At 37.9% G+C, this 27,587-nt stretch overlaps 1 protein-coding gene across 1 annotated transcript in view; it reads left to right on the forward strand.

The window, feature by feature from the left end:
• Positions 1–25,369, forward strand: part of C9 (complement C9) — a 45,970-nt gene extending 20,601 nt beyond the window's left edge. The window contains exons 6-11 of the mRNA XM_006207710.4: positions 9,190–9,459; positions 10,756–10,996; positions 12,746–12,871; positions 14,846–15,024; positions 21,997–22,225; positions 24,998–25,369. Coding sequence (XP_006207772.4) covers positions 9,190–9,459; positions 10,756–10,996; positions 12,746–12,871; positions 14,846–15,024; positions 21,997–22,225; positions 24,998–25,101 — 1,149 coding nt within the window. The 3' untranslated portion in view covers positions 25,102–25,369. The remainder of the gene's footprint in view (positions 1–9,189; positions 9,460–10,755; positions 10,997–12,745; positions 12,872–14,845; positions 15,025–21,996; positions 22,226–24,997) is intronic.
• The last annotated feature ends 2,218 nt before the right edge of the window (positions 25,370–27,587 follow it).

Raw genomic sequence — 27,587 nt, forward strand, 5'->3', positions numbered from 1 at the left:
GGTTATTAGCTGGTATTAGGTAATTAGTTGTTAGCTATTTTCACTCACCTCAAACCCTCCAGTTCTAGTGAAACTATTTCTTACAGTGATTTTCACTCCCCAAAATGCCACCTCAAACCTACCACCTTTTTACAAGTCACCTAAATTCTCCAGAACTGTCCACAAACTGGAACCCCCTCCCCAGTCAAAGCATTAATACTTATCACCTTTACAGATACTTTTTTTGGTCTAAAGAAGCTATAACAAAGAATAATATTTGGCTTATTCTGAATCTGGAGCTATAATAATCTGCTTCTTTGAATGGCCCCATTGGTGGCCTATAAAGTTCACTTAATTCCGTTATTAAGGTGTTCTTTATTATTTTTGTCACTCCCATCAGCTTGAAAAACATACACACTTTTAAATAAGTGTACATAATATTCATTTTATTTCTGACAGTGTTGTAAGCCAGTCCCTCCCACCACAGCCTGAAGTGACCACGTTCTCCCATGAAGGCTAAGGATTTTCATGTCTGGACTATTTGCCTGGCATTTCTCGTACATGACCACACTGTCACATTGTCTGTACCTACAAGTCCAGAATGAAATCAGTTTCCCACAGTCATCAGGGAACATTTTGGTTTATTGATGCTTCTCATCATGCCAGGTTAAACTTCTTTAAGCACATTTTTTTGAGGGGGAGATTATCATCTTTCCGAGAAGTAGTAAACATGGTCTACTTTCTTTGAAAAAGCATACCCAAGATAAGGGAGCCTTTGTCATTGCTGATGCAAGAAGGGTTGTTGTTATGTGGGGTTATTTTGGTTTTAGTTCTCAGGTCTGAGTTGAACAGTTTTCCTGTCTTCATCACTGTCACCAACTAGGCTCTTAGCTTCGTAGGGTTTTTGGTAACTGATGTGACACAAGATGGTGAAGGCTGGGGGGTTGCCCGGGACTGATCTTGAAGCTATAGTTGCAGCGTAAGCACGTTGTTTTCCCTTATCTACGACCCTGGAAACAGAGGTTTCCACGTTCAGCAGGCTTGGGATTTTACAAAGGTGATGAGGTGCTTACCCCGCATATGTACTTAGACTCCGGGTAGAGTGGGGAGCAGCATCCCAGAATCAAACACATTAATATATCTGTAGCCAAATTAACCCATGTTCACACAAAGTGGGAGAAGTGAAGACTGTAACATAACTTTTCATCAGTTCAGGTCAGATGAACACCTTCAAATGAGTTTTGGCATCAAGCTTACATAAAAAAGCCGATAGGGATTGTGGACCTGAGTACCCATTTGCCGCCAGCTGAGGAAGAGTGCAGGTGGCGTCGGCTGGGGGCTTGTCAGGTCCCCAGGTCACCCCCCTTGGTGCTACTGCTGCTGGCTCCTCTGCTTTTCATCTGTGATGGTCTCGGAAAAGGAACAGCTGAACGTGAATAGAGCACGAGCTCATGAGTGGGAATCTCTATTTTGACTTCTTAGAGAGGATTACTTGCACTTTCTAATACTTGATGGCATATTTTACCTACTTTTTTGTGTATACTATTATTATAGTGCCTGAAGGCAAAGAATGCACAGTTTATATCTTTATAGCCTATTACCAATACCCAACTCAATATATGTGTAGGCTGGGTGCTCAACCACTTCTTACTGGATGAATTATTTTTTTAAATCTTATTGTAGTTACTTATTGGCAATAATTTTCTATCTTTCTTTTTCTGAAAGAATTCTAGGGACCTATCATTACATGGGGACTAATCCTTCCTGGTGATCTCACTCTGATATATTTTTACCCCCTCAGTGCATCTTGTCTCAAATGTGGCTGGAGCTCTAGATCACAGTGCATGGTTGGGACCCCAGCTCTGCTTCTAGGCAGCAGTGAGATCTCGGGCAAATTATTTGTCCTCATCTTGCCTCCGTTTCCTCATCTGTAAAACAGAAATAATAGTATCTACCTTATAAAGATAAATGAGTCTGAATATGTGAAACATTTGGAAAGTTACTGGCACATAGCAAACACTCAAAAATTATTTGCTAACATTCTTCTTCAGAGTATAATTAGCAAAAGACTTAGCTATGGTTAAATGCATAATTAGCAGTTATGTTAGAGGTCAAGGTTTACTGGCTACTTTGTAAGTCAGAAGTAACAGCCAAGACCAACGGAAGCCTGCAATTATGGGGGGGAAAATGATGATTACATGTACAAATTAGTTCCTTTCCATTTGCTTTTCTTTAGTCCTCCTTACTTTTGTTGTTGAAAGTAACAATTTGTAAATCAGATTTCAGGTTTTCATTATAATTCCCTTTAAACCTGGATCTCCATGAGAATGTAAGATTTAGGTCAGCAAAGGTTTGTAAAATGCACCTGGAGTATAAATCATCCCTTCCACCCCAAATCCTGCCAGAATCCTGAGTGACTTTTATATCATGTAGATTGCCAGTAATTTCTTCTTGCCTCTTAACTCCCTGTATCTGAGCCACTCACATTCTTAGCCACATCCTTAACCTTGTCTTCACCAGAACTTTGCTACCTCTGAAATCTGAAAATTGGGAAACACAACACTTAACCCTTTGCCTCATCGTAACTATCCAACTTCGCAGCCCTCACCCTCATCTGTGACCACTACCCTACTCTTGGACCCCATCTAGACCCAGTTTCTTGGCTATTTTCTTCCATGCTACCTTACTCCTCCTATGTTCAGTTTCTTCCTGTAATCAATCTCAGATCCATTTTGACCACTCGATAATATATATTATCATTGTCCTTGCTTTCTATTCCTTCTGCAATCTAGAAACACTCCAACTTTGGATGAACCCTTTTATTTTTCTGCCCCACCTGTAAACTAATCCTGCTCAGCACTGTAGGGGAAATCATGCTAGTAATACAAAGAACAGGTGGCGTTATAACTTCAACCCAGTCCGCCACGCTGCTCAGTCAGTCCACACGCCTCCCCAGTCTGTGCTCCTCCCACTCCCCACGGGGGCAGATTTAAACTTTCAGCAACCTCTTCAAGCTCTTTATCTCACCTTTCAGTAGATGGCAGGAGCTCCAATTAGACAGAATACCCAAGCCACAGACAAGAATTTTCCCGGTTTTTCAAAGTTATGCTTGTGTACAAACTTATTTGACGTTCAGTCTACTCTTACATCCTCCTGTTCTGTCTCAGTAGAAGTGTATCTTTCTGCTTTGTACTCTGAATCTCACACCAAGTTCCTTGCTAGCTATTCTTCAAAGCCTGTGGGTCAATGTCTTTCCCTCTCATCTTCCATCCTGCCCTTAATATAAAAATATCTTCAAGGTTCTCATTTAACAAAACAAAAAAGACAAAAACATGAAAAGGAAACCCTCATCTCTACATATTCGTCCCATCTACACTCACTGTCTTCATTTTTGTAGTTCCCATTAATTCTCCAACAGTATTAGTTTGCCAGGGCTATCATAACGAAGTACCACAGGCTGGATGTTTAAACAACAGAAATTGGAGTTCTGGAGGCTAGAAGTCTGAGATCAAGATGTCGGCAGGGTTGGTTTCTTCAGAGGCCCTTCTCCTTGATCTCCCTGTATCTGCACGTGGTCTCCCTCCATGCAGGTCTGATCCTAATCTCCTCTTACAAAGACACCAGTCATGCTGGATTAGAGCTCATTTTAACTTAATTACCTCTTTAAAGATTCTGTCTCCAAATACAATCACATTTTGAGATAATATGGAGAGCAAGTAAAAAGAAAAGGTACTTAGGAACTTCAACCCATGAATTTCAGGGGAACACAGTTCATCCCATAACACTAAACCTCTGTTATCTTGTTACTCAGACTGCTTTTATCAAAGTCCATCTTAAGTTTCTTCTGAGCTCCCTTCACTTAGGACAGCCCTTAAATATTGTTACCAGAGTTCACATCTCGTTTCACTAATCTCTCTCTGCATATTCTCCTTGGGTAATTTCATTGCCTCCTGTGACTTCAGTTTTCGCCTCTATCCTGATGGCTTACAAATACTGTATTTTCAGCCTATGTTTCTCTCTGAACGGGATACCTGTGTAGCTAGTTGTCTGCAGACTTCACCCAGTTAACATATCCAAAGTGTATATCCCATCTTATTCCCAATTTCCTGTCTCTTGCTCTTGATTTCTCTACTTGGTAAATGAAATAATATCTTCCTAATCATCAAACTCAAAATCTGGAAGTCTTCCTACAGACCTCCTCCACAGACACATCTCCCTCGAAGCCCACAACATCCAATCCATCTTCAAGATCCATCGATTTATGTCTCTTAAATCTGTCTCTTCTTTTCCATTCCCACTGCCATGCCCACTGTCTTAGATCCCCATCATTTCCCATCTGGTTACTATGATAGTCCTCCTATGAGTCTGAGACCTCTAGTTTTTGCTCAGTTTCAGTTCATTCCATACACTTCGATGTAAAGATTAATGATAAATCTGATCTTATCACTCTGCTGCTGAAATTTGGTGATAACAATCTCTTTGGCAGGGAGAAAAAGGTCATTCTTGCTCTGGCTTCTGATTGCCACTGCACCCTCGGCTTTCTCCTCTGATTCCTCCATTTTGGTTAGATGCCTCTCCTGCAAAGTAATGCAATACCCTTTGCTTTCCTCTCTGTTCTGGCATTTCTTTTGCTGTGTCATATATACCCATGGTTGAGCTTCTAGTCATTTTATTTGTATACCACTCTGAATAAATGGTTACTGAATTAATAAATAAATGCGTGCAATATAGTGACTCTTTTTCTTTAAAAAGCGAATGCTTTCTTTTAATGAAGGGAAGAACTCATACTCAAGTAAACATATAATTGGAACTGCCATTAAAGTTGACAGAAACTGAAAACAGCTTGAGCCCATTTAGAAAGCCTGGCAGTGCACAGATAAAATTGTTTCTGTCCATGCTGGCTTATTTGCTTTATACAGATGTCCCTGAGGAACATATAAGACTGCCTATAGCAACTGCTACCGTGGCAGGAACTACGATCTACAATAGACTCATATGGGTTCAAATTTGGAGTCATAGGTAGGGGTCAAATTACGAAGGTGCTCATATGCTATGTTAAGTAACTTGGGCATAATCCTGAGCTTGATAAACCGGGAGCCATTGAAGAGATCAATGTGATCAGAGCCTCATTTTAAATCTTTGGGTTTTGTGAAGATGAATTTTAAGGGAACAGCAGCAGAGATAATAACAGAAGGAGGCTATTTTATGGTCCAAGGAGATAATGAAAAACTGAAGTGGGTCTATAATAGTAAAGGTTAAGAGGAAGAGATAAAATCCAGCTCAGTTTTAAGAACTAAGAACTCGGTAATGACCTGGAGACAGTAGAGTATATGGTCAATTGCCCAGTTCTAAATTAAGACTCCCTGGGTTTGAATTCTGATAAGTTTCTTCACTTATCTTCCATGCGATTCAGGCAACTTATTTATCTTTCCTGAATCTCGGTTTCTTATCATGAAGTGGGATAATAATAGTATATACTTTGCAGGAATTTGGAAAGGTTAAATGTGTTAATAAGTGCAAAGTGCTTAGAACAGTATCTAGCATAGAGTAAACTCACCATAGATGAAAAACATTGGAGACAAAAAAGTCCAAGGAGACCACCAGTGGATAAGAGTTAATTCCAAGAAGATAATGACTGACATGTAGATGGAGTCATCTTGCCAAGAGTAGAATCACATGAATGTGAGGGTGGAGTATGAACTGGAGGCAAAGGTGTAGATATCAGCAGCATACAGAGGTTCACTGAAGTCTTGAGAGTGCTTGAGGTCATCCAGGAAGTGTGCAATGAGAGAGAGAAGAACACAGAGAATGAAGTCCACGCCAGCCCTGAAGGTCTAGGCAGAGAAGATGATCTCTTGGAGGTGTCTTTAACAGTTTTCTCTCTTTACCTTTTCTTTTCACTTACTCTCCAAGCTTCCTCAATTTGAATTCTGGAATGTTTATTGAGGTGCTCTATCTCTTTTACCCCCAGGACCAGAAGTAATGTTTATTTATTTTCAAGAAACATCTGCTGATGAGTCTTTAAACAGGATAGATTAACTAAACCCTATAATATGCCTGGCTTTCTGGAACATGCAAGGACCCTTGCCTTTCTCTGATTTCAGCTTCTCCAACATCTATTTATTTGGTTCTCATACAGAAACTTGTTTCCATACTTGAATCTTCCTGCTTCCTATAAGTTTGTCTCTGGTCTCTCTTCCAAGACTTGCTCTTTTCTGCATAATGATTCCACACATTTGTCCATCTCTGAATGCCTATAAAGTGAGCTCAGACTTCTTTTGGATGGCTAGACTATTGGCTTTTCAATCCAGCTTTTGTCTCTATGGTTTCTAGGGTGGCCCCTCCTTCACTGTTTTAGATTTTTCAGACTCTACTCACTACTCCCATCCTAGCATAGTGGAACAGGACCATTCAACAACATCCTAATTGATACCCCAACCAATATTCCTTACACCTGCCAACAATCCTCCACATTGCTAAGCTGCTCTCTGCCCAATGCCAGTTCCTTTATAGACATTTCAGGTGTAAGTGTGAGAGCCTACAAATTATGCCACCCCTATCCTGCAACCAGTTAGAAGACAATGAGCTAGGAAAACCTTAGCCTATAAGAAGAGTTAGGGAAAAGTGGTTTCCTGGTGCCATTCTGCTGAGCTTGGGCACCTCTCAGCATTAAAGACTAAGTGGAATTGTTTTCAGTTGCTTCCACTAGCCTTAGATTTCAAGGCAATAGAAATTCTATTCATTTTTTAAGACCATGTTCAAGGCAACCTTTTCCAAGAATCCTTTTTTGATTTTACTTGTCGGAATTTGTCAAGCCCTCTTTGACTGGGTAGCCTGAGTATGAATAACCTGGCCCGAGAAGCAGACCTACTGGATTTCATTGCTGCCTGGGCAACTTCCTAGCTGTGTGGCCTTGGACAAATTTTTTAACCTGGATATTTTCTTACCTGTAAAAATGGGGATAATTATAAAAATTACCTTAAAGGCAGGAAGTTAAAAATTTATTCTACATAAAATGCTTTTAACAGCTGCTGGCACAGAGTAAACACTCAATACGTATTTGTCATTATTATTAGCTATATTAAGTTGTTAGCACATTAAATTTAATAAATTTGTATTATCAGCTACTTTGTACCAACCACTTTACTAAGTGATGAGGCTATAGTGTCACGTGGGTAAGACGGATGTGGTCACTGATTTCTTGGAGTTTACCAGCTGAAGTTCCATTAAATAAGCAATTATAAAAGGGAAGATTTTTCATTTTGTTTTATTTTAAAAGAAGAGCCATGAGACATTTATAGGAAACAGATTTGTCAGTCTGTGGGATCAGGAAAGTCCTCCCTAAAGAAGTGATGTTTAAACTGAGACTTGAAATAGGAGTAGAGATTAACCAAGCCAAGGGGTATGCAATATGTACGTACAAGTGTGCCTAATGTTTGTGTTATAGGAGGATTTGGGGTTGGGGGTGGGGTAAAGAACATCCCAGAAAGTAAAAGCAGCAGAAAAGAGCCCTGCGGCAGGAAGAAGCATAGGCTCCAGAAACAGAAAGGAGACGAGAGGGCAGGAGTACAGTCAGGGGGAGAGTAACTTGGAATCAGCCTAGTTTAGATTTTATCTTAAAGACAGGGGGAAGGCTTTGAAAGGTTTTCAGCAGGGAAGTGACGTGGTCAGGCTGCTCTTCCCTTCATATTGAGCGCTTTTCCCCAGCCTGCCTTTCTTTAAAGAAAATTATGTACATTTTAGTCTTTCCCATTAACTGATAACTTTTGGTTTCTTGGGCTGCTGTAACAAAATACCAGAGACCAGGTAGCTTAGAAACAACAGAAGTGTTTCGCTCACAGCTTAGGAGGCTGGAAGTCTGAGCTCAGGGCACCAGTGTGGCCTGAGTCACAGACTTCTCAGTGTGTTCTCACCGGGTTGCCAGGGGCTAGGGAGCTCCATGGGGGCACTTTTATACAAGCATGAATCCCTTTAACGACAGCTCCTCCCAAAGGCCCTAAAACTGCCACATTGGGCATTAGGATTTTCACATATGGGTTTTGGGAGAGACATAAACATTAAAAAAAAATTTTTTTTTTACTTTATTTTTAAAATTTGGGGGGAGGGGGAATAATTAGGGGTTTCATTTATTTATTTATTTTACTGGAGGTACTGGGGATTGAACCCAGGATCTCATGCATGCTAAGCACACGCTCTACCCCTGAAATCCACCCTCCCCACATCAGGCATAAACACGTAGACCATAGCATTCCTCTGCAGAACAGTCACCCAATGTGTGCTACTGAATCCAGTCTGTGCCCCTGGCTGAAGAGATGGGTGTCTCTTCCCCGGACAAGAGTTGCAGCCTGTTTTCAGGGGAATCCCTGGAAAGAGAGCTTGACTGTTGAGATGAAGCCCTCTCACTGATGCCTGACAGTAGCCAAGGTGGCAAAGAATATTTCTATTGAAAGTTTTAACTTGTAACTAGGTTGTTGAGTTGTTGAGTTCAAGTGTTTTTTTCATGCAAAAATGAATGTGATTTTAAAAAAAAATTAAAAAGTCCAAATAACACAAAAGATTATGCAAGGAAAAGTAAGCCTGCTTCCACTCCAGACACCCATTTATTCACAGCTCCCCTTCTAGGGCAAAAACTCTCTGTGGTTTGTCTATTTTTCCTGTAATTTTCTGTGCATGTAAAAGCATTTTTTTTAAATAGGCAGTAAACTAAAAAAGGTTCAGGTCTTTCTACTTAAATTAATTAACGTGTAAGATACTCAAAACAGTGCCTGGCCCATAAGGCTTCAGGAAAGATTAGCTTTATCATTTCTTTCTTTCTTTTTTTTTCTTTACATAGATGAGTATATTGTGTATCTGCTATGCAACTTGCTTTTTAATTATTATTATATTAACTTTTGAAAGCTTGCTACGTACCTAGCCCTTCAAATGCATTATGTCATTGAATGTGCGTAACAACCTTTGGGCTCAGTGAGGTGAGACGCCCTATTTTACAGACAAGGAATCAGACTGAGCACAGAGAGGTTATCATGTAATGTCCTCAAAGTCACCGAATCTGCATTTGAACCCCAGCAGTCTCATTTCAGTGCCTTCACTCTTAACTCATTTACTTTACTCCCTTTCAAATAATTGCCTGATTTTTGTTCTTTTCTGCTTTTCTGGGGTGCATCTTTTTTGTATGTTGTTTTCAAAAGCACTTTTTTTATTCTCTTTTAGACCAAAGCTGACAAAAATTTCAAATCTAAATATTATGAAGGACAGATTCAAGTATTCAAAAGTATCATCCAAGAGACGAAATCAAATTTTAATGCAGATTTAACCATAAAATACACTCCTTTTAAAGCACATGTACCAACTGAAAAACAAGATCCAGAAGCTTCTAACAAAGAAAACCCCCAAAATCCTTCAAGCGCCAAGACTGACTTCCGGTTTACATATTCTAAAACCAGAACTTACCAACTGTTGTTGTCATATTCTTCTAAGCAGGTAAGACCAAACACTTAATGTGGAGAAAATAATGGGAAATTTTTCAAACTAACCAAACTTCTTTTAAGTTTAATTGTTTAGAGCAGTGAGAGCTCATAAGAGAGAGGAAAAAATAATACTCAGCAAATCCTCAGATGTGTAGCTGGAAGGTCAGGAAGAAGAATGCTGCCTGGAGAAAACTCCCAGGGGAACTTTAATAATAATAGTAAGTGGGTGAGATGTTCGGTGGTTGTGAAGATGAGTCTGGAATTTGAGAAAGAAGTCTGGGCTTGAGCTATAAGTTTGAGAGTTGTTAATATATGAATAGTGCTTAAACTCATAGGCTTTGGTGAGACTCTAACAGAATTAGTGTAGCTAGAAAAGAGAAGACCAGAGACTTAAACTCAAGGAACTTCAAGAGAAAGAGGTCTGGGGAAAGAGGAGCAAAGGAAAGCAAGATGTGGTCAGCGTGACGCCGTAGGAACTCGCTACTCAAAGTGTGGTCCATGGTCTGGCGACAACAGCACCACTGGGAAGCTAGAACCTCAGACCCTAACCCAGACCTACTGAACCAGATTCACATTGTAACAATATTCTCTGGGTGATTTGTTCACACTTTCAATTTGAGAACACTTACCCTGGATGACCCCCCCCCAAAAAAACCCTCAAAAAACTCTATCAGAGAAAAAAGTGATGGACTGTGTCAAATGTGCTAATATATTAAAGAAGATAAGGACTAAGAAGCCACCACTGGCTTTACCAATAAGAAGATCATTCAATCACACAGTATATACTCTTTTGTGTCTGACTTTTTCGCTCAGCAAAGTATTTTTGAGACTTATGTATGTTGTTGCCTCTATCGGTGGTACTCCTCTGGGTGAATGACTGTAATTCATTGTATTAATTCCCCTGTTGGTGGACATATTGTCATTTTCAATTTTAAGCTATTCTGACTGAAGCTGCCAAAAAAGTCTTGTGCAGGTCTTTTTGTGGACTATTTTTTTCATTGATCTTAGGTAAACATGTAGAAGGGGAGATGCTGGCCACGGGTTTACTTGTATAAGAAACTGCCAAACAGTTCTCCAAAGTGGTTATACCATGTTGCCCTCCCACCAGCAGTGTGTAAGAGTTCCAGTTTCTGCACATCTTCATCAATTGTATTGATAGTATTTAAAGTTTGCCATTCGAGTGAGTTCAGGAAATATCTTGTGGCCACTGCTATAAAGTGTTTTGCCTATGGAAATTCTAAATTTTGTGATTTTTGAATTCAAAGTCATGGTGATAAAACTATTTCTTTTCTTTTGCTCTATAACAAAGGAAAAAGTATTCCTGCACGTAAGAGGAGAAATTCAGCTGGGAAGATTCGTGATGCGAAATCGGGGTGTCGTGCTGACAACAGCTTTCTTGGATTCTGTGAAAGATCTGCCAACTACCTATGAAAAGGGGGAATATTTTGCATTTTTGGAAACTTACGGAACCCACTACAGTAAATCGGGTTCTCTAGGAGGAATTTATGAACTAATATATGTTTTGAATAAAGCTTCCATGAATCAGAAAGGTATACCTAGAAACAGAGCTCTAACCTCTAATGCTGTTTTAACTAATCATTATTTCTAATGCTAACCTCTTTCAATGGTTGAAGACTTTAGAATAGAGTTTTGTAACCTGCTTCTTTGAGAGAACTCTCTCCCAGCCATTTGGCATCTAAAGCCCTATCAAATAGCAAATTGACTTCCACCTCAGACAAGATGACTTGGTGATGCACTACTCAGCAGCACTACTGAGAAATGCACAAAATTTTATTGCAATATAATATAATTTGGTGATGCTGTTTTTAGTGAAATACTATTTAAAAGATACAGAAAGTACAAGAGACATCATTTACATAACCTATTTCTTAAGCAGTAGACTGGTTCAATTACATGTACGACAATTATCTTCCAAAGTATTCTTCAGAATTGGAAAGGAAATATTCTTCTAAATTATCTCTCAAGAGAAGAGGGAGGAAATAATGTTAACACCATATAAGTCTAAAGCAAGGGTGGAAAATTAGTTTTACTTTATATGGTGGTCATTCTAATAGATGATGGTAGTTGAGTTGGGTCCATATTGAGTAGGTTTCTGACCACACTTGAAATCATGGAAACCCATCAACAGTGTCCACCGTATGCACAGGATAGACCTACGTGTTACATAATTACCATCCTGTCTGAAAGACTCCATCTGAGACTTTGAAGAATCAAGTCGATGCAAAGTTGCTATGTTAATGTTTTAATTATTTATCTTGTCAAAACTTACAGCTAGTTATAATGCTTTTTCAAGAGGTGCCAGATGCCAGCATATCTCCTCTTTCTGCCCTCAGAGTTCATCTAGGTATTTTCATCCTCATCTTAGAATCGGAGTTCTCATACTTCTTAGATTAAGGTTGGGAATTTAATGTTCTGAGTTTCTAGCATTGTGTTCCATTTTTATGCTCCCCCTTCCTTTCCGGTGGGAGATGCCACCTAATAGTCCTCAAGTTCTCACTAATTGTGGGCACACAAAAGATATTTGTTGAATGAATGAATGACAAAATGCCCCCTGGTCTCTAATTCTAAATCTCACTGCAGAATCCTGGGATTAACAACTTCTCCCTGTTCTTTATTCTGGCTTCCAGGACAAACAACCACATGTTTGTGTATGTGTATGTGTGTGTGTGTGTGTGTGCATAATATGAAATGATAAATAAGAACAAGACCTGACATGATCAATGAGCTGAGCCCTGAGCAGTTTACTCTTAAAGAAATCATTTCCTTTTTAAGTCAGGGGAGTAGAAAATAAATGATATACTTGAGTATACATTAGGATTTTCCTTCCTTATAACTGGAGCACCCACACACCACAATGAGTCAGCTTCCAAGACTGCTATCTGCTAAACAGCACTCTTAGGACCAGAACAAAGTTTTCATACATATATAAGCCATCTGCCCAAAACAATGAACTAGCTACCTTAATAATGAACTGAGTCTTCCAAAAAGGATCAGGAGATGTTGATGCATCCCATGACCACATTATGAAATTGATAGAAAGAAGTGTTTAACAGCTAGACAGCCCTTGGTTCTAATACCTGGCTAATTACTAAAGCAAAGCCAATGGAGACCACTAGGTTCTAATATGAGAGCAAAGCAGGGCAGATACAACCTTGCATTTGAGTTCAGTAACAATGTCTAGAAATCCAAGTATGTTTCTTACAGAATATCTAAACTGGAATTTATCTATGGTATTGGTAGACATTATATAATAATTGCCAACTAAATTTATTAAACAGGTGTTGAACTAAGGGATGTGCAGAGATGCCTCGGGTTTAATCTGGACTTGTCTCTGGATGTTGTACATGAAATCAAAGGAAAGTTTAATTCAAAATATTGTTTTAAGAGAAATGATAGTAGAATTGGTAAGTATGGCCTAATTTAATGGGTTAAAAAAAGGGGGGGGGGAGAATGTCAATGACCACTGCCCTGTCATTATAAGCCTTCTTTATTGTCTACTCTCTTTATTAAAAAAAAAAAAAAAGCTAAACTAAAAGTGCTTAAATTTTATCTTTACTGTGGTTTGCAAACCATTGTCAACACAAGTGACCCAGGGACATGTCTTGAATGGTATCACGGTTGTGCAGCCTGTACACTGCACAGCTCTAGGGAATACAGCCCTTCACATGGTGGCCATTGCAGATGTGTCTATTTATCATGGCAGTGATAGGAAGCCAATGGCAGAAAAATATCTTGAGGAAAGTTTTCTTTTTCTCCCTTAATTTTAACAAAGCTTCTGAATGGACTAGTGGCAGTGCTGTGTATGTCCATCAAGAAAGGAGAAGGCCAGTGCCATCTCCTTAACTCCATCTTCCACCTAACTCAGAATCCCTAATTCACCTCCACCCAATTAGTCAAAAGGTACAAACTTCCAGTTATAAGATAAAGAAGTACTAAGGATGTAATGTAAACATCATGACTCTAGGCAGCACTGCCATATGATAAATTTTGAAAGATGCTTAGAAAATAGATCCTAAAAACTCTCAGTACAAGGAGAAAATAAGTTTTGTAACTATATGAAGTGATGTATGTTCACTAAACTTACTGCAGTAATCATTTTGTAATATAAATGTATGTCAAGTCATCTTTCTGTCCACCTTAAACTTATACAGGTTTGTATGTCAATTATATCTCAATAAAACTGGGGAGGAAAAAAAGAAAATCCCTAATCCATCCTTAAAATTAAATCAGTGCATAATCTTTTTAATTTTTTACATAAATATTACTTCTGTTGTTTACCTTTAGGAGATTTACAAGCATGAGGTGGTGCTAGAATTCTCAGTTTTTACTCTAAATATCTGAGAGCATCCTCAGAGATACAAATCTTGAGACTTACCTTTAAAGAGTCGGCTGAAAACAAGGTCCTATTGTACAGCACAGGGAACTATATATTCAATACCTTATAATAGCCTATAATGAAAAAGAATATGAAAAGGCATATATATATGTATAAATGAACCACTATGCGCTACACCAGAAATTAACACAGCATTGTAAGTTGATTATACTTCAATAAAAATAAATTAAATTGAATTGAATTAAATTAAATTAAGTGAAAATGTCAGCTGATAGTGGAGAAGTAGAAGAAAGGGAAACCTAACATTTTTAAAAGCATACCAACCACTAACATGTGGCCATGACTGGAAACCACTGATGCAGAGAGAAGAAAACTGACCTTGCCATCAAATATCATAGTTTCATTATTTGGCCCTTAAGCTAGCTGTGTGATCTTAAACTAGTCACTACACCTCTCTGAGTCTTAGTTTTCTCATCTATAAAAATAAGGAAGGTTAAACAAAAATCATCTTGAAATTAGTTTTTTAGTTCAAAAAATTCAAAACGCTAATGATTCACAAAAGTTTTTTTAAAGGTGGTTTAATCTGGAGAGAAAGACTAAGAGAGAGTTGGGTAAAAATTTGGGTGGAAAGAAATTTTGCTTTTCACTTTATTCTTTTTTATACTCTGATTTCTTATAATATTAAAATAGTTTAAAGCAACCCCATTCAAAATATAATTATGAAGCTAAGTCTGCAACAACAAAAAAACATATCCATGCAACAGTCATGTTTAGTTCTCGTGTGTGCTGTGCTTAGGTGATGAACTTTATCAATGTGTCTCAATCAACATACCATTTATATTTTCTTTAAAAAGATGATTGAAATCTATTGACTACTAATAAAATTACCCTTAGAGATTGGGGTGAAAAAAATTAAATAAGTAATATTTATAAGTAAAATTCAATAAATGTACTAGACACCTTTACGAAAGGGGTTCAGTAAATGTTTATCAAATATTACAGAACTATGTATGTTTCATTTACATCCTCTTTCTCTTTGCAGAAAACATCATGGATGACGACCTCATAGACGACGTTATATCATTCATAAGAGGTGGAACCAGAAAATATGCCACTGAACTACATGAGAAGCTTCTCAGAGGAGCCAGGATGATCAACGTGACCGACTTTGTCAACTGGGCCACTTCCTTAGATGACGCTCCAGTGATCATAAATCAAAAAGTAAGAAATGTTTATTTTCAAATAGAAGATTTTGTCATTTTCTTAATAATGTAACTGTTGGTTCAGATGAACAGTTAACTTCATCTGAAAGAGATGTGAGCATTCAAATGCACCCCCATCTCACCCCTGAAAGAAGCATGGCATAAAAGAAAACATGGAGTGGGCATCAGACCAACCCAGGCTGAACTGGCGTCTTTTCCGCACTACATATGTAGCATTTTCTGACTTCTGTGACACTAAATTCTCCAGGGCTCCGTGTGTATCTTCAGGACATACTGTGATTGCCTGTATGGAGTCTAGAGACCATAGCATAGATTGGCACCACGTGGTTGCCCAGGAATTGTTAGTTTCCTTCCATCTGTCCCTGGTTGTCCCTTGCCTTCAGATGCCATCATACTACCACTTACAACACAGAAAAATCTTATTTACTAAAGGCCTTTATGAAAGAGAAGTTCCTAAGTTTTCAAAAAATAAGACCAACAGTGAGCGATTCTCCTGTTCAAGGAATCCTTTTCCTTTTTGTATCTCGATTATAATAGCCTGCAGTTTACAAGCCTTTGGGACTTGACAGTCTGGTCCTTATTCTTTAGGGGACGGGGAAGCTGCATTATAATTGTAAAGATGTAAGTGCCAATATCATTTAGTCTCGCCATTCTCTCCCCAAACTACCTAAAAAGGGTATCTGTTTTTCTTTACTCCTTATTTTGTTCCTGGCATTGTTAAAAAGTATTTCTCCTACTTTCTTTTATGGATTTCAGTTTTCCCTGTATGTTTCACAGTTTCCTTCCCTCAGGTCAAATTCATCTCTGATTGCCCCTTACTTCAGTTTGATTAACTTGAGTGATAGACATGGTGACATTTTTGGTAGGACCAGTTATTGGAGAATTTGTTTCCTTCATTCTTCATTGTTGTCTTTAAAGAGTGAGAGAAGCCACCAAAATGACTTCATTTATGTGAGGAAACACTCAAGAAACTGGAAAAATTGTAATATCTTCTTCTTTTAGGTTATGGAAATCTAACCAATCATAGATGTGTAAGCATGCCCATGGAGACGTCAAATATTTTGTCCCAAAACTAGGACAAAGAGAGGAAAAACAGCCGGCCAAATTAGCATACCCACATATAAGAGTAAAACCAGAAGAGGCTCCTTGTATTTAATTATATTTAAATCACATTTAAATTCATCATCTTGAACTCAGTGAAATAAATCTATGTTAGAAGATCTTAAATCAGAAAAGAATTGATTTAGGCGGTTGTTTACATTCGTTGGACACCTAAAGAGGCTTGTCTTCTCATCTCCAAAAAGGAATTTCCACTGTCCTTGTCTGGATCCAAGATTGTTCTCTTAGCTGGTCTTACTAATAGTCCATCATATTCTAGGGCTGATTTCTAAAATCTCAAGTAAATATAGTATTTGCTGAAGATTTACTGCTAGATTTACTAGAACTATTCAAAGACCTTCATCAACTCTATTAGCACTGTCCTACTGGCTGGATACAAAATAGAGTTTGTCCTATTTTTAAGGGCAACTGTTGGACCTCCCTAGGTTTCTAGGTTAGTAGGCATTTCATTGAAAATATCTGTATGTTTCTTTCTTCATGAATTAGAAGCCTGGGCTTTCGTATCATGTTCTACCTAAGAAACTGGAAGCAATAGTTAGTCCACTGTGAAACACTTTTTAAGTTTATCTTCTCCTAGAAAAAGTTCAGAAAATAGTACAATTTAATGGTTTTTATTCACTTTGAGTGTCTTTTAAATCACTAAAGGGACCTGACATATAACTTAATTTGATCTTGAAATAGATTCCAAGTTATTTGCTGTCATAAATCCAAGTGGTCTTTTGGTTAATTGGCATTTCAGTGAGGAAATGGCACAGTCTATAGTCACTAACACTAATTCTATAGTCACTAATTTGGTAATTTGAAGCATTTTATTGTCTGCATATGACATGTCCAAATACCAGGGATGATCTTAATATTAAAATAATTGGCTCACGTATTTAATTGTGTAAAAAAATTGATAAAGCCTCTCCCCACTAACCTGGTTTATATTTAATTCTCTGTAGCAATTTAAATCAATTACTAGGTATTAATGTTGCAGTAGTGTGTCTTGGAGGAAACACGAAGTCGTCATATTAAATAAAATATATTACTGAGATTTGCTAAGTAAAACATTTGGTTTTTTTGCATTTATTGTCCATACTAAAGTAACTATGACCATGCTATGTTAAGTAGAATCTTGTGGCTTTGATTATCCTTTTGTTTGTGTGCTTCGGCAGACCCCAAACCACTTCTTGAGGAATGTCTTGGCCCAATCCAAGAATTTCCTTTCAGTCAGCCTTTCTCCATGCAGAGGAAATAGGCTGGGTCTCTCTTTTGGGTATTTACTTTGTCATAGTCTTCACCTTTCACGAAAGTGTATTAATTCCATATCCAGCTTGCCTGAATGTTCACACAAACGGCTCTACTTTTTATCTTAACAGAACAGTTGAACTTTGGTTTCTTAAGCGTACTGCTACAAACTAGTTTTTCAAATGTCAGCTGAGAGAAATTACATTTATTAACGATTGCCTGAGAGGTATAAAGTTTATGATTTGCTCCAGAGCAGCAGCAGTAGAGATCAGTATAGCTGGCATACAGCATATCGGCTTCCTGGAAAGTTTGGTTCTGGCATTTTATAAAGGACAGCGTTATGTTTGCTTTGTTTACTGAGGCGATGTTACATAACACAATGTCCCCTCTATGAGACCTCACGGGAGGTACTACTCTTTATTCACAGTTTTAAGGATCAGTTTGTTTCTTTTGTGAATTAGGTGAGTTTTTCTTATATGCACTTGAGCATAATTCAGTTGTAATAGTCAACGCACTAGAAAATTTAACTAAATTTATGAACCACTTTGTGCAAATGGAGGGTCCTGCTGCATGAATTCTGTGCGCTTGTGTCACTTTTGCCTTTTCTGTTCTCCATTCTCCTTTTCTCACTTCCCTCAGCCACTCTTATCCATGCACACATGTCAAACTATAGTAAGCTCTTTCTGGAGCAACTTTGAGGAATAATGAGTTAATTTATCTACCATTTTTGTTATATCATGTAACCTTTAGAGTGAGGCACCAGATGTTAAAGAGCATCAGAACTGTAAGCAGCTGTGGTCCCAGTGTTCTATGCTGTAGTCATTACTGCTATAATGGTATAGTAAAAAAAAAAAATAATCATTCCTAACTCTCTTTTATAGAGATCAAAAAAAAAAACGAACAAACACTCATTCTTTAAACAAACTACATTTGTTACATATAATTTACTTAATTTGGAAGCCTGAAAGAAACCTAAAGGTACTTAATATTAAACTGTATTGAGAATTTCTTTGCATTTTAGCATGCTGCATGATAGATTACATCCCCTGAAAATGGTAGAAAGAGAAGTGAGTTAGCTAGTACAGGAGAAGAATGAGAACTGTTTTCTTACTTAACAGAAGGCCAAAGTTCATCAGAAAAAAATGTGGTTCTTCAAAAAAACGTCAAGAAGTATATTTTAATTGTTTTCTGTCTTCTTGTGGGATTCTCGACTCTAGGGTATAAGGCTTCTCTGAAACTATTTGCCATTGCGTGTCCTTCCTCTTTATTTCTTTAAACACTGTTTACGCATTTCATCCAAAATTCTATTTTCTCCATGACCCCTCTATTCCTGTATCTAAGATTATCTGGTCTTGACATTCCTTTAAAGGGTAAGACAAGATGAATTTGTTTTCTTGAAAATCAAAATAACTCCACCACATGCTTATGCTGTTTGGGCCAGCGTGGTAACACTGGTAAGAAGTTTCTCTCTTCCAAACAAATACATCATAGCTCAGCTCTGAATCCTATGTGCTATTTCATAAAAGAATCCTGGGGCACAGTTGTGTTGACTTTGTAGAAGTTCTTGGTATAGATTCTGGATATAAGCCTGTTCTCACGTAAAAGTGTTATAAATGCCTTCTCTCTCTGAAGGACTTTCACCCTTTAATGGCATCCTCGATAACAGATATGCTCTTCTATGCTTTTTATTTTGGAATAATTTTAGACTTAATGTAATTGCACAAATATTGCAGACAGAAAAATTTGAAAAACAGCACCCAGCTCTTCCCATATGCCCCGCACCCAGCAGCCCCTACGTGTTAACAACTTAACTATAACACAGTTATCCAAGTCGGAAAACTAACATTGTCTCAACTACAAACCTTATTCAAATTTCACCAGTTTTCCCCTGATCTCTTTTTTTCGGTTCCAGGATTCAATCAAGATCCCACATTCGTTTCGTTGTCAGGTCTCCTTTGTCTCCTCCAACCTGTGACGGCTCCTTAGACTTTCCTTTTCTTCCATGACCTGGACACTTCTGATGGATATTGGTCAGTTTTGTGTCAGCTGTCTCTCCTTTTAAGCCAGAATAGACTGCGCTTCTGGGTGCCTTGTATCAGAAACTATGATGTTGATTTCTTTGATGTAGTCGAGTTTTTTTTTTTCTTTTTCATTTTGGTTAGTGAGTTTGTGTCCTCTTTCAAGTCTTTTCCTACCTGAATGTCTTGAAGATACTTTCCTGTATATTATCTTCCAGAAACTTTATTGTATTGCTTTTACATTTTGATCTACAATCAACTTAGAGTTGTTTTTTCTGTGTGCTATAATTTTGAAGGTCACTTTTTTTTTAATTTCCCTATGAAAATCTCATTGTACTAGAAGAATTTATATTGTATTGTTGACTATATCTATTAAAATCAAATGTCAGTCTACTTTCAAAGTAGACTGCTGTGAAGATTTTCTCCATTATCTTTGGTTTTTTTACTAACTTTACTCTGATGTGCCTAGGTGTGAAAAGAACAATTTTTAATATTGCTTTTCATTAATGGAGTATCTTCATGTCTTTCACCAGGTTTGTAATATTCTCAGCCATTAGTTCTTCAACTGTTAATATCAAATATTTAAATACAAAAGCATAATTAAATTTGACATTGAGATCCCATCCCTCCACACTGCTGGAAAAGTCACCCTTCATTCCTTTGTTGGATGGGGTTCAGGGTGGTTCTTGCTTGTCCTGAAGCTCTTGTATGGGAAATGAGGATATGATATATGTATTTAGTCCATTGTGGTCACTGTGATAACCTCATTGTTTAATCTGACAAGTTCCCTTGAAGTCAGGTGGTTCCAAACCTTCTGTGCCAAGATTGTGCATGGGAATCACTGACAAAACTGTAGCCCGGTTCATGATATCTACCTTCCCTGGGAGCACTCCAAAGGTCTTGCTACTTCCCAAAATAGCTGCAAAAGATCTAGCTATGATTTCCTGCTACTTGAGGTACATGCTAACTCTGTCCCCTTCCTGGTCTGGAGGAATGCCCTCCCTTAGAGAAACTCTTCCTACACTCATTCTCCCAGCAAAAATTTCTCAATGAGCTCAGGCTTTTAGAGAAAAAAAATCAACAAAGAGTTTGCCTACAACTCAATAACAACAACAACAAAAACCCAAAAAACAAATCCAAGTAACCCAATCAAAAAATGGACAGAAGACTTAATTAGACATCTCTCCAAAGAAGACAACCAGATGGCCAACAGACACATGAAGAGATGCTCAGTATCGCTAATCTTCAGAGAAATGCAAATCAAAACTACAACGAGGTATCACCTCATGCCAGTCAGAATGGCCATTGTTAAAAAGTTCACAAATGATAAATGCTGGAAAAGGTGTGGAGAAAGGGAACCCTCTTACACTGTTGGTGGGAATATAATTTGGTGCAGTCATTATGGAAAAAAGTATGGAGAGTCCTTTAAAAACTAAAAATAGACTTACCATATGATCCAGCAATCCCACTCCTGGGCATATTCCTGGAGGAAACTCTAACTTGAAAAGATAAATATATGCACCCCAGTGTTTATAGCAGCACTACTTACAATAGTCAAGACGTGGAAGCAACCTAAATGTCCATTGACAGATGAGAAAGATGTAGTATATGTACACAATGGAATACTACTCAACCATAAAAAGAATGAAATAATGGCATTTGCATTAATGTGAATGAACCTAGAGATTATCTTACTAAGTGAAGTAAGCCAGACAGACAAAGACAAATACCATATGATATCACTCATACACGGAATCTTAAAAACTGACACAAATGAACTTATTTACAAAACAGAAACAGACTCACAGACATAGAAAACAAATGTATAGTTAGTTACCAAAGGGGAAAGGGTTGGGGGGAGGGATAAATTAGGAGCTTGAGATTAGCAGATACAAACTATTACATAGAAACTAGGTAGACAACCAGGGGCTGCTGTATAGCACAGGGAACTATATTCAATATCTTGTAATAACCTATCATGAAAAAGAACATGAAAAGAATGTATAGATGTATAACTGAATCACTATGCTGTACACCAGAAACTAACACAAGATTGTAAATCAACTATACTTCAATAAAAATAATAAATAAATAAGATAAAATAAAATAAAATAATAAAGAGTTTGCCTTTAAGGGCATTCCGGACTTGGCCTTACACACAAACCACCTCTTAGACAAGAGATAGCAAGCACCTGCCTACCTTCTGGAAGAGGGGACTTGGGTAAAAGGCAGCAAAAAATGATTTGCAATAAATATGTCAATAGGTTATCCTGCTAAAAGCTTAAATCCCTGATTGTTCATTTTTAAAACACATATACCCGCCCTTTGTAACATCTATCTCATTTCCATTTTGAATTTCTCAGTATGGTTATTTTACAATCAGTCTGCTTACCTCCATAATATGATCTCCAGAATTACAGAGATCACGACTAGTTTTGATCACTGGTATGGCCTTAAAAGCTAACATCATATCTGGCAATAATACTCATTCAATAAGCCTTTGTTGAATTAATGAATCAATGAATAAATAATTTCCTGAAGAATATTGCACAAGCTCTGTCAGTAGAAAAAGACCTAAAATTAAATATTTTGCTCTCTTGCAGCTGTCTCCCATATATGAACTGGTTCCAGTGAAAATAAAAGATGCACACTCAAAGAAACAAAATTTGGAAAGAGCCATTGAAGACTACATCAGTGAATTCAATGTAAGGAAATGTCAACCATGCCAAAATGGAGGGACTGTGATTCTGCTGGACGGACAATGTTTGTGTTCCTGCCCAATCACGTTCCAGGGAATCGCCTGTGAAATCAGTAAACAGAAACTCTCCGAAGGTGAGAACAACTTCTTTGATATTAAGGGCAAAAATATGCATTTGGGAGTAATTTGATTTGAAAATAGCTCTTGAATCAATATGCACTAAACTTCAGGTTATCCATGTAAACAGAGGGTGAAAATTGAATGAATAATGGAAATGGATAAATCAGCCTTTATGTATCATCTAGTACGTAATTTTTAACATCTTCTACCTCTACATCTAAATGGAACTATCAATAAATAATAAATTCTAAAGGTTGTATTACATTTTAATTATAAAAATGTTCATATAAAAAGTTTACGGAAATATAGTAAGCATCCAGGTACTCACCATCCAGAATTAACAAATGTTAATCACATTCATAGCATATATACTTTATATATGAATATTTGAAACACTGTCTGTATATATGTATGTGTGTGTGCATATATGTAAATACTTCAGAAACTCTTTATGAGAGAAGGGATCACAGATATAGTACAGCACCACATCACCTCTCCCCCCAGAAAAGCCCAGGTCCATTATTCTCTCCCACTCTGCTCATATGCAGTCTTTTCTTTTTTTTCTTCCAGTTGCCTTGATATATAATTGACATACAGCACTGTATAAATGTAAGGTGTGTGACATCATGATTTGACTTACATACATCATAAAATGATGACCACAGTAAGTTCAGTGAACATCCATCATCTCATAAAGATACAAAATTAAAGAGATAGGAAAAATATATTTTTCCTGTGATGAGAACTCTTAGGATTTACTCTCTTAACAATTTTTATGTATAATGCACAGTGGTGTTAATTATATTTATCATGTTGTACATTACATCCCTAGTACTTATTTATCTTATCATTGGAAGTTGTCCCATTTTACTGTCTTCATCCAGTAAAGCTAAGACTTAGCTCAACTGTTAATTATAACAAGATTAGCTAGATTAACGTCCTATAAAAATCATAGCTTATATTTTGTTTGAATAAACTGTCTTGCAACAAAATTTCTGAAACAATTATGTAGTTTCCTCAAAGATTCACAGCCGCCAAGTTTATCATTCAACTGTACTTGCAACTGTTGCTACAAAATTTTTAATATTACAAGAATGTCTTTTGCCCTTCTTAACAAACACACTTAGAAACTCAACGATATGGTGACAATATACATGTTAAGATTTGTCTTAAATTTTAGGATAACTGATTTATCCTGTATACTAACTCTGTCTCTCATCTACCTAAAATGTCAGTCCAATGTTCTATATTCCAAAAAGCATTTGAAGTCTCCAAAAAATCCATATTCAGGACCTCTGTTTTCCATCTATTTCTATGTGGAATATTCTGCAGCTTTCTGTGATTTCCTCAGCTCTGTCTTCAAATTTTGCAGTTCTTTTTTTCAACTACATATAGTCTATACCCTTTAACCAATCTACTGAGGATTTTTAAATATTATTTTAATTATAAAATAGTTGCAATTAAATTATAAATAAATTTAATTTCTATTTGGGATTTTTTTTCAAGTCTGTTCTTTTTCTTAGCTTACTGGATTTTTTTCCTGTTTTTATTTCTTTGAACATATTGAACATGTTAAACGTATACAAGTCTCAGGTTGATCCAGAATATATAGTTTCTGCACTTACGCATTCTCATGGCATTTTTTTCTTCCTTGAGTACTTAGTAATTTTTTATTACAGTCTTAGTCTTCAGTGGAAATTGTTTCCTCTGGGAACCGTGTCAACTTTGGGTAGTGAAGGTATTCCTAGTTTGCTTCTTGGGAGACCCTGTTGTTTTCATGCCTTGCAACAGTCTTTTATGTAAATTTCTTGGGTCGGGTTCTATATTTTGGGTTGATGGATGATGAAAATTAGGGCCCTTCCTCCTATATAATCACATTTTTTAAAACACTGGTCTTCACAGCTGACATTTGATGTTCTACGAGTTCCTTGCTGAGATACCAGACCACAGTGAAGTCTTTCTTGCTGAATCTTTCCATCAAGGAAGCTCTTCCAGGCATCCAGTTTTCTACAGAATGTTCAGTTGCAGTTTGCCACTGGGCCTACCCACCGTCATGAGATTGAGAACCTTGAGACATCATCTTTCTTTTTGCCTACTACTTACTTAGGGTGGAATGCTCTGCAACTTTCTCCTCCTTCAACCAGCCCAACATCCCTTTTCTTGTGTGCTTCTGCTTCTTCCAGACCAGTGGCTCTCAACCAAGTTGCTCATTATATTTACCTGGCTAGCTTTTTTAAAAAGGGCAAAAACCAAATATGACAAAACAGATATCCATCCCAAGCCAATTAAACCAGAACTTTTGTGGTGGATTCGGCCTGGACATGGTTCTTTTTTTTTTCTTTTTTTCCCCCTTCCTTCCTTGTTTCCTTCTTTTGTCCTCTCTCCCTCTACCTCTTTCTTTCTTCCTTTCTTTCTTTCATCCTGTGCTTATTCTAATATGTAGCCAGGGTTTAAAATCTCTTTTCTGAACCTAGGCCAAATAACACGTCTTGGAAGTAATCTTCTCCAGTGTCTCCAGGAATCAGTTCTCTATCTACACTCCCCGAGCACTTCTCCCCCTGCCCTTCCACACTAATCACATCGACTCTGCCTAAACAAGATGAACATCCCCTCTAGGTCAGAAATATGTTTTATGTCTTAAACCTCCTTCTCTCCCCAGCACCTAGACAGTATCTGACACATGGTGAAACAGGATAAAAGGATGAATAAATGGATGGGTTGATTGATCCAAAGTTGAAAACCTATTTATTAGTCATTAAGATTTGATAATCCTTTGCTTTCTCTAGGATTGCCAGTACCTCACACACATCCCCACCACCACGCCGAAAAAAGAGCTGTTGGTTTCCCTGGGATCATACGGAAAGAAAAACACCAGGACCTTCCAACTTAAGAGCCTGGCCCCAACATAGTCCTTGCTGCCAAATGAAGAGCAACATGCTTCATGAAAATCCTACCAAGCTCTGAAGTCTCCTCTCCTGGCTCTTAGATCCATGATGCGTCTTTTCCTCCTTAAACTCTTAACGATGTTTCCATTTTTCATTCCCTGCTGAGTAGAGTTAGCAGCCAAATATGCCAGAACAGCTTTCTCCCACAGGCAATGCCAATCCCTTACTAACAAAACAAAATTAAATTAAAAAGAGAATGTTGGTTTAAAAGCCTTTCAAGTAATTGCCAGAGTTCTTTGTGTGATGAATACGTTCTGCCCGTTCCATTACCTCAAGTCTGTACTGTGCAATTTCCCTCTTGTTTACATACTTGCTTCTTGTTGGGTCATTGGTGGATAGGTGTATACATCCAATATTCTGCGCATGCCTGCTGAGTACCAACCACATGCGCAGACCTCTGCTTTTTACATCTTAGCTCTCCAGTTTAACTCCACATTTCCAAGGGAAAAAGTGTATTGTATTTGTAACCAAAAACTATTAGGTTAAATCAAGTGAAATTGCCTCTCTTCACACTTTACCAAAACAAAACAAAACCCCAAAATCCAGTGATTTCATATGGCCCAACTTAATACCTAGCCTTTCGAGGTGTGTAAGGTAAGTCTACCCACATAAGAAGCTAATTAAAGGAGCTGGCTCTACAATTTTATTCATTAAATAGCATGGTACCTCAGAGTTTTGGAAAAGGTCTGAGAACTCTAAAAAAGAAGAAGGAGAAAAGAAAAGCTCAAAATACAAAGACAGAACTGGAAAATCAAAATAAATAAATTTTTAATTAAATGTCAACAACATTATCATGTCAACTCTACTCATTGCTATCCTTCTTATTAATAAATTTTACACACTTTTATAAATAAATTCAAGTCAGTTTTCATCATGTCCAAGAAATTCTCAAGAATCTACATGATTGCTGAGAGATCACAATACAAATAACTTCAAAAGCAAAATTTAAGAAGTAATTTGCAAGTTTTTTTTTCCTTAGCCAAGAAAACGCTGTTGCATATGAGATGTATTTTATTGTTAGGTATAATCGGAGATGGTGCTCTAACACTAAAATACCAGGTCCTGTAGTGTATAAAATAGCATCAGAGTTCAAGAGAATACCTATTTCCTGTCTCCAGAAACCTGAGTGAATCAGAAAGAATCAGGAGTTTAAATGTATACAAATACTGAACTCTGTTCTTAGACAATCTACTGTTGAGAGAGCTTTTGAGGTCCAGCGTCTGGATCAAGGTGGAATTATTATGGCAACCACTGGGAATTCCTTGCATCCTTGTGAATTATAAATGTCAAACAAGAAAAAAGCTGAGGCTCAACCAGACCCCCAAAGGTCAGCTTAATGATTTATCAGAGTCCCATTCCTGGAAAGCGGGGGTACACTGCAGATTAACTGTTGGCAGTGAGATCTTTCAACTTCCTTCAAAGGTGGTGTATCTGGTGGAGCATTTCCAGCAGGGTGCACCATTGAGACACCAGAAACTGCCCAACAGGAATCAGCACAGAGAAGTCTCTAGACATGCACTGAGGAAGAATCACCAGAAACTGGGGGAGGTGAGGGCCTCCTGGGGCTGGGTCTCCCATGGCTCAGCCAGGACTGTGGGTTCCTGGCAAGGGAAGTCCTAGCACGGTCCCGCCAAACCGAGTGCGGTATAATCGCCCCCACCTCCATGTGCCCTGTGAGAGGGTACACCACAAATTCAAAGAGCAAAGGATGTGTGGGGGAAACTCCCCTCTGGCGCTCAGGCCGTACATTTGGGTCATGACACTGAACTCCAACCTCAGCAAAAGGACCCAGGAAAACTGGATAGGCATCCATGTTCCCTTGAGCCTAATGGGCAAAAAGCTTCAGAGAATCACTACATTTTTATGCTTCCCTCTTTTTATACCTAAAACTCAGATTGCTTATTCATTCTACTGACTACATAGTAGATAGTCAACATATGCCCGCTGACAGCCCACGTATACCTGGCTTTACACCATTGTCTCCCCAAGGCCTTTTGAGGGTGGACACAGTGGGACCCTGCCTCCAAAAACCCCAGAAGAGCAGCTTCTGAGCTAGGGTCTCAATATTTATAGAAAACAACCCAAAATAGTAGATAAAGACTAGCCTCATCTTCTATTTATTTAGAGAAAAAAAGAAAACTACTTTCTCTCTCTCTCTGTTACAAACACACACACACACACACACACACACACACACACACACACACACACACACACACAAATAATTTGTAGGACAAATATCTTCTGTCTGCCCACCACCCCACTCCCAGCCCCTCCACTCCCACCTCATGGTCATTACCCACTACTATACTAAGAGCATGAAAATGGTTTAAGAGAATGGAAAGATGTGGCTTTTTAAACAACAGGCACCTTACTAAGCCGTAAGCCCCGGGATACGCCCAGGGATAATAATATCTCCTTCATAAAACTG

Source organism: Vicugna pacos, chromosome 3, assembly GCF_048564905.1.
Source record: "Vicugna pacos chromosome 3, VicPac4, whole genome shotgun sequence".
NCBI lineage: Eukaryota > Metazoa > Chordata > Mammalia > Artiodactyla > Camelidae > Vicugna > Vicugna pacos.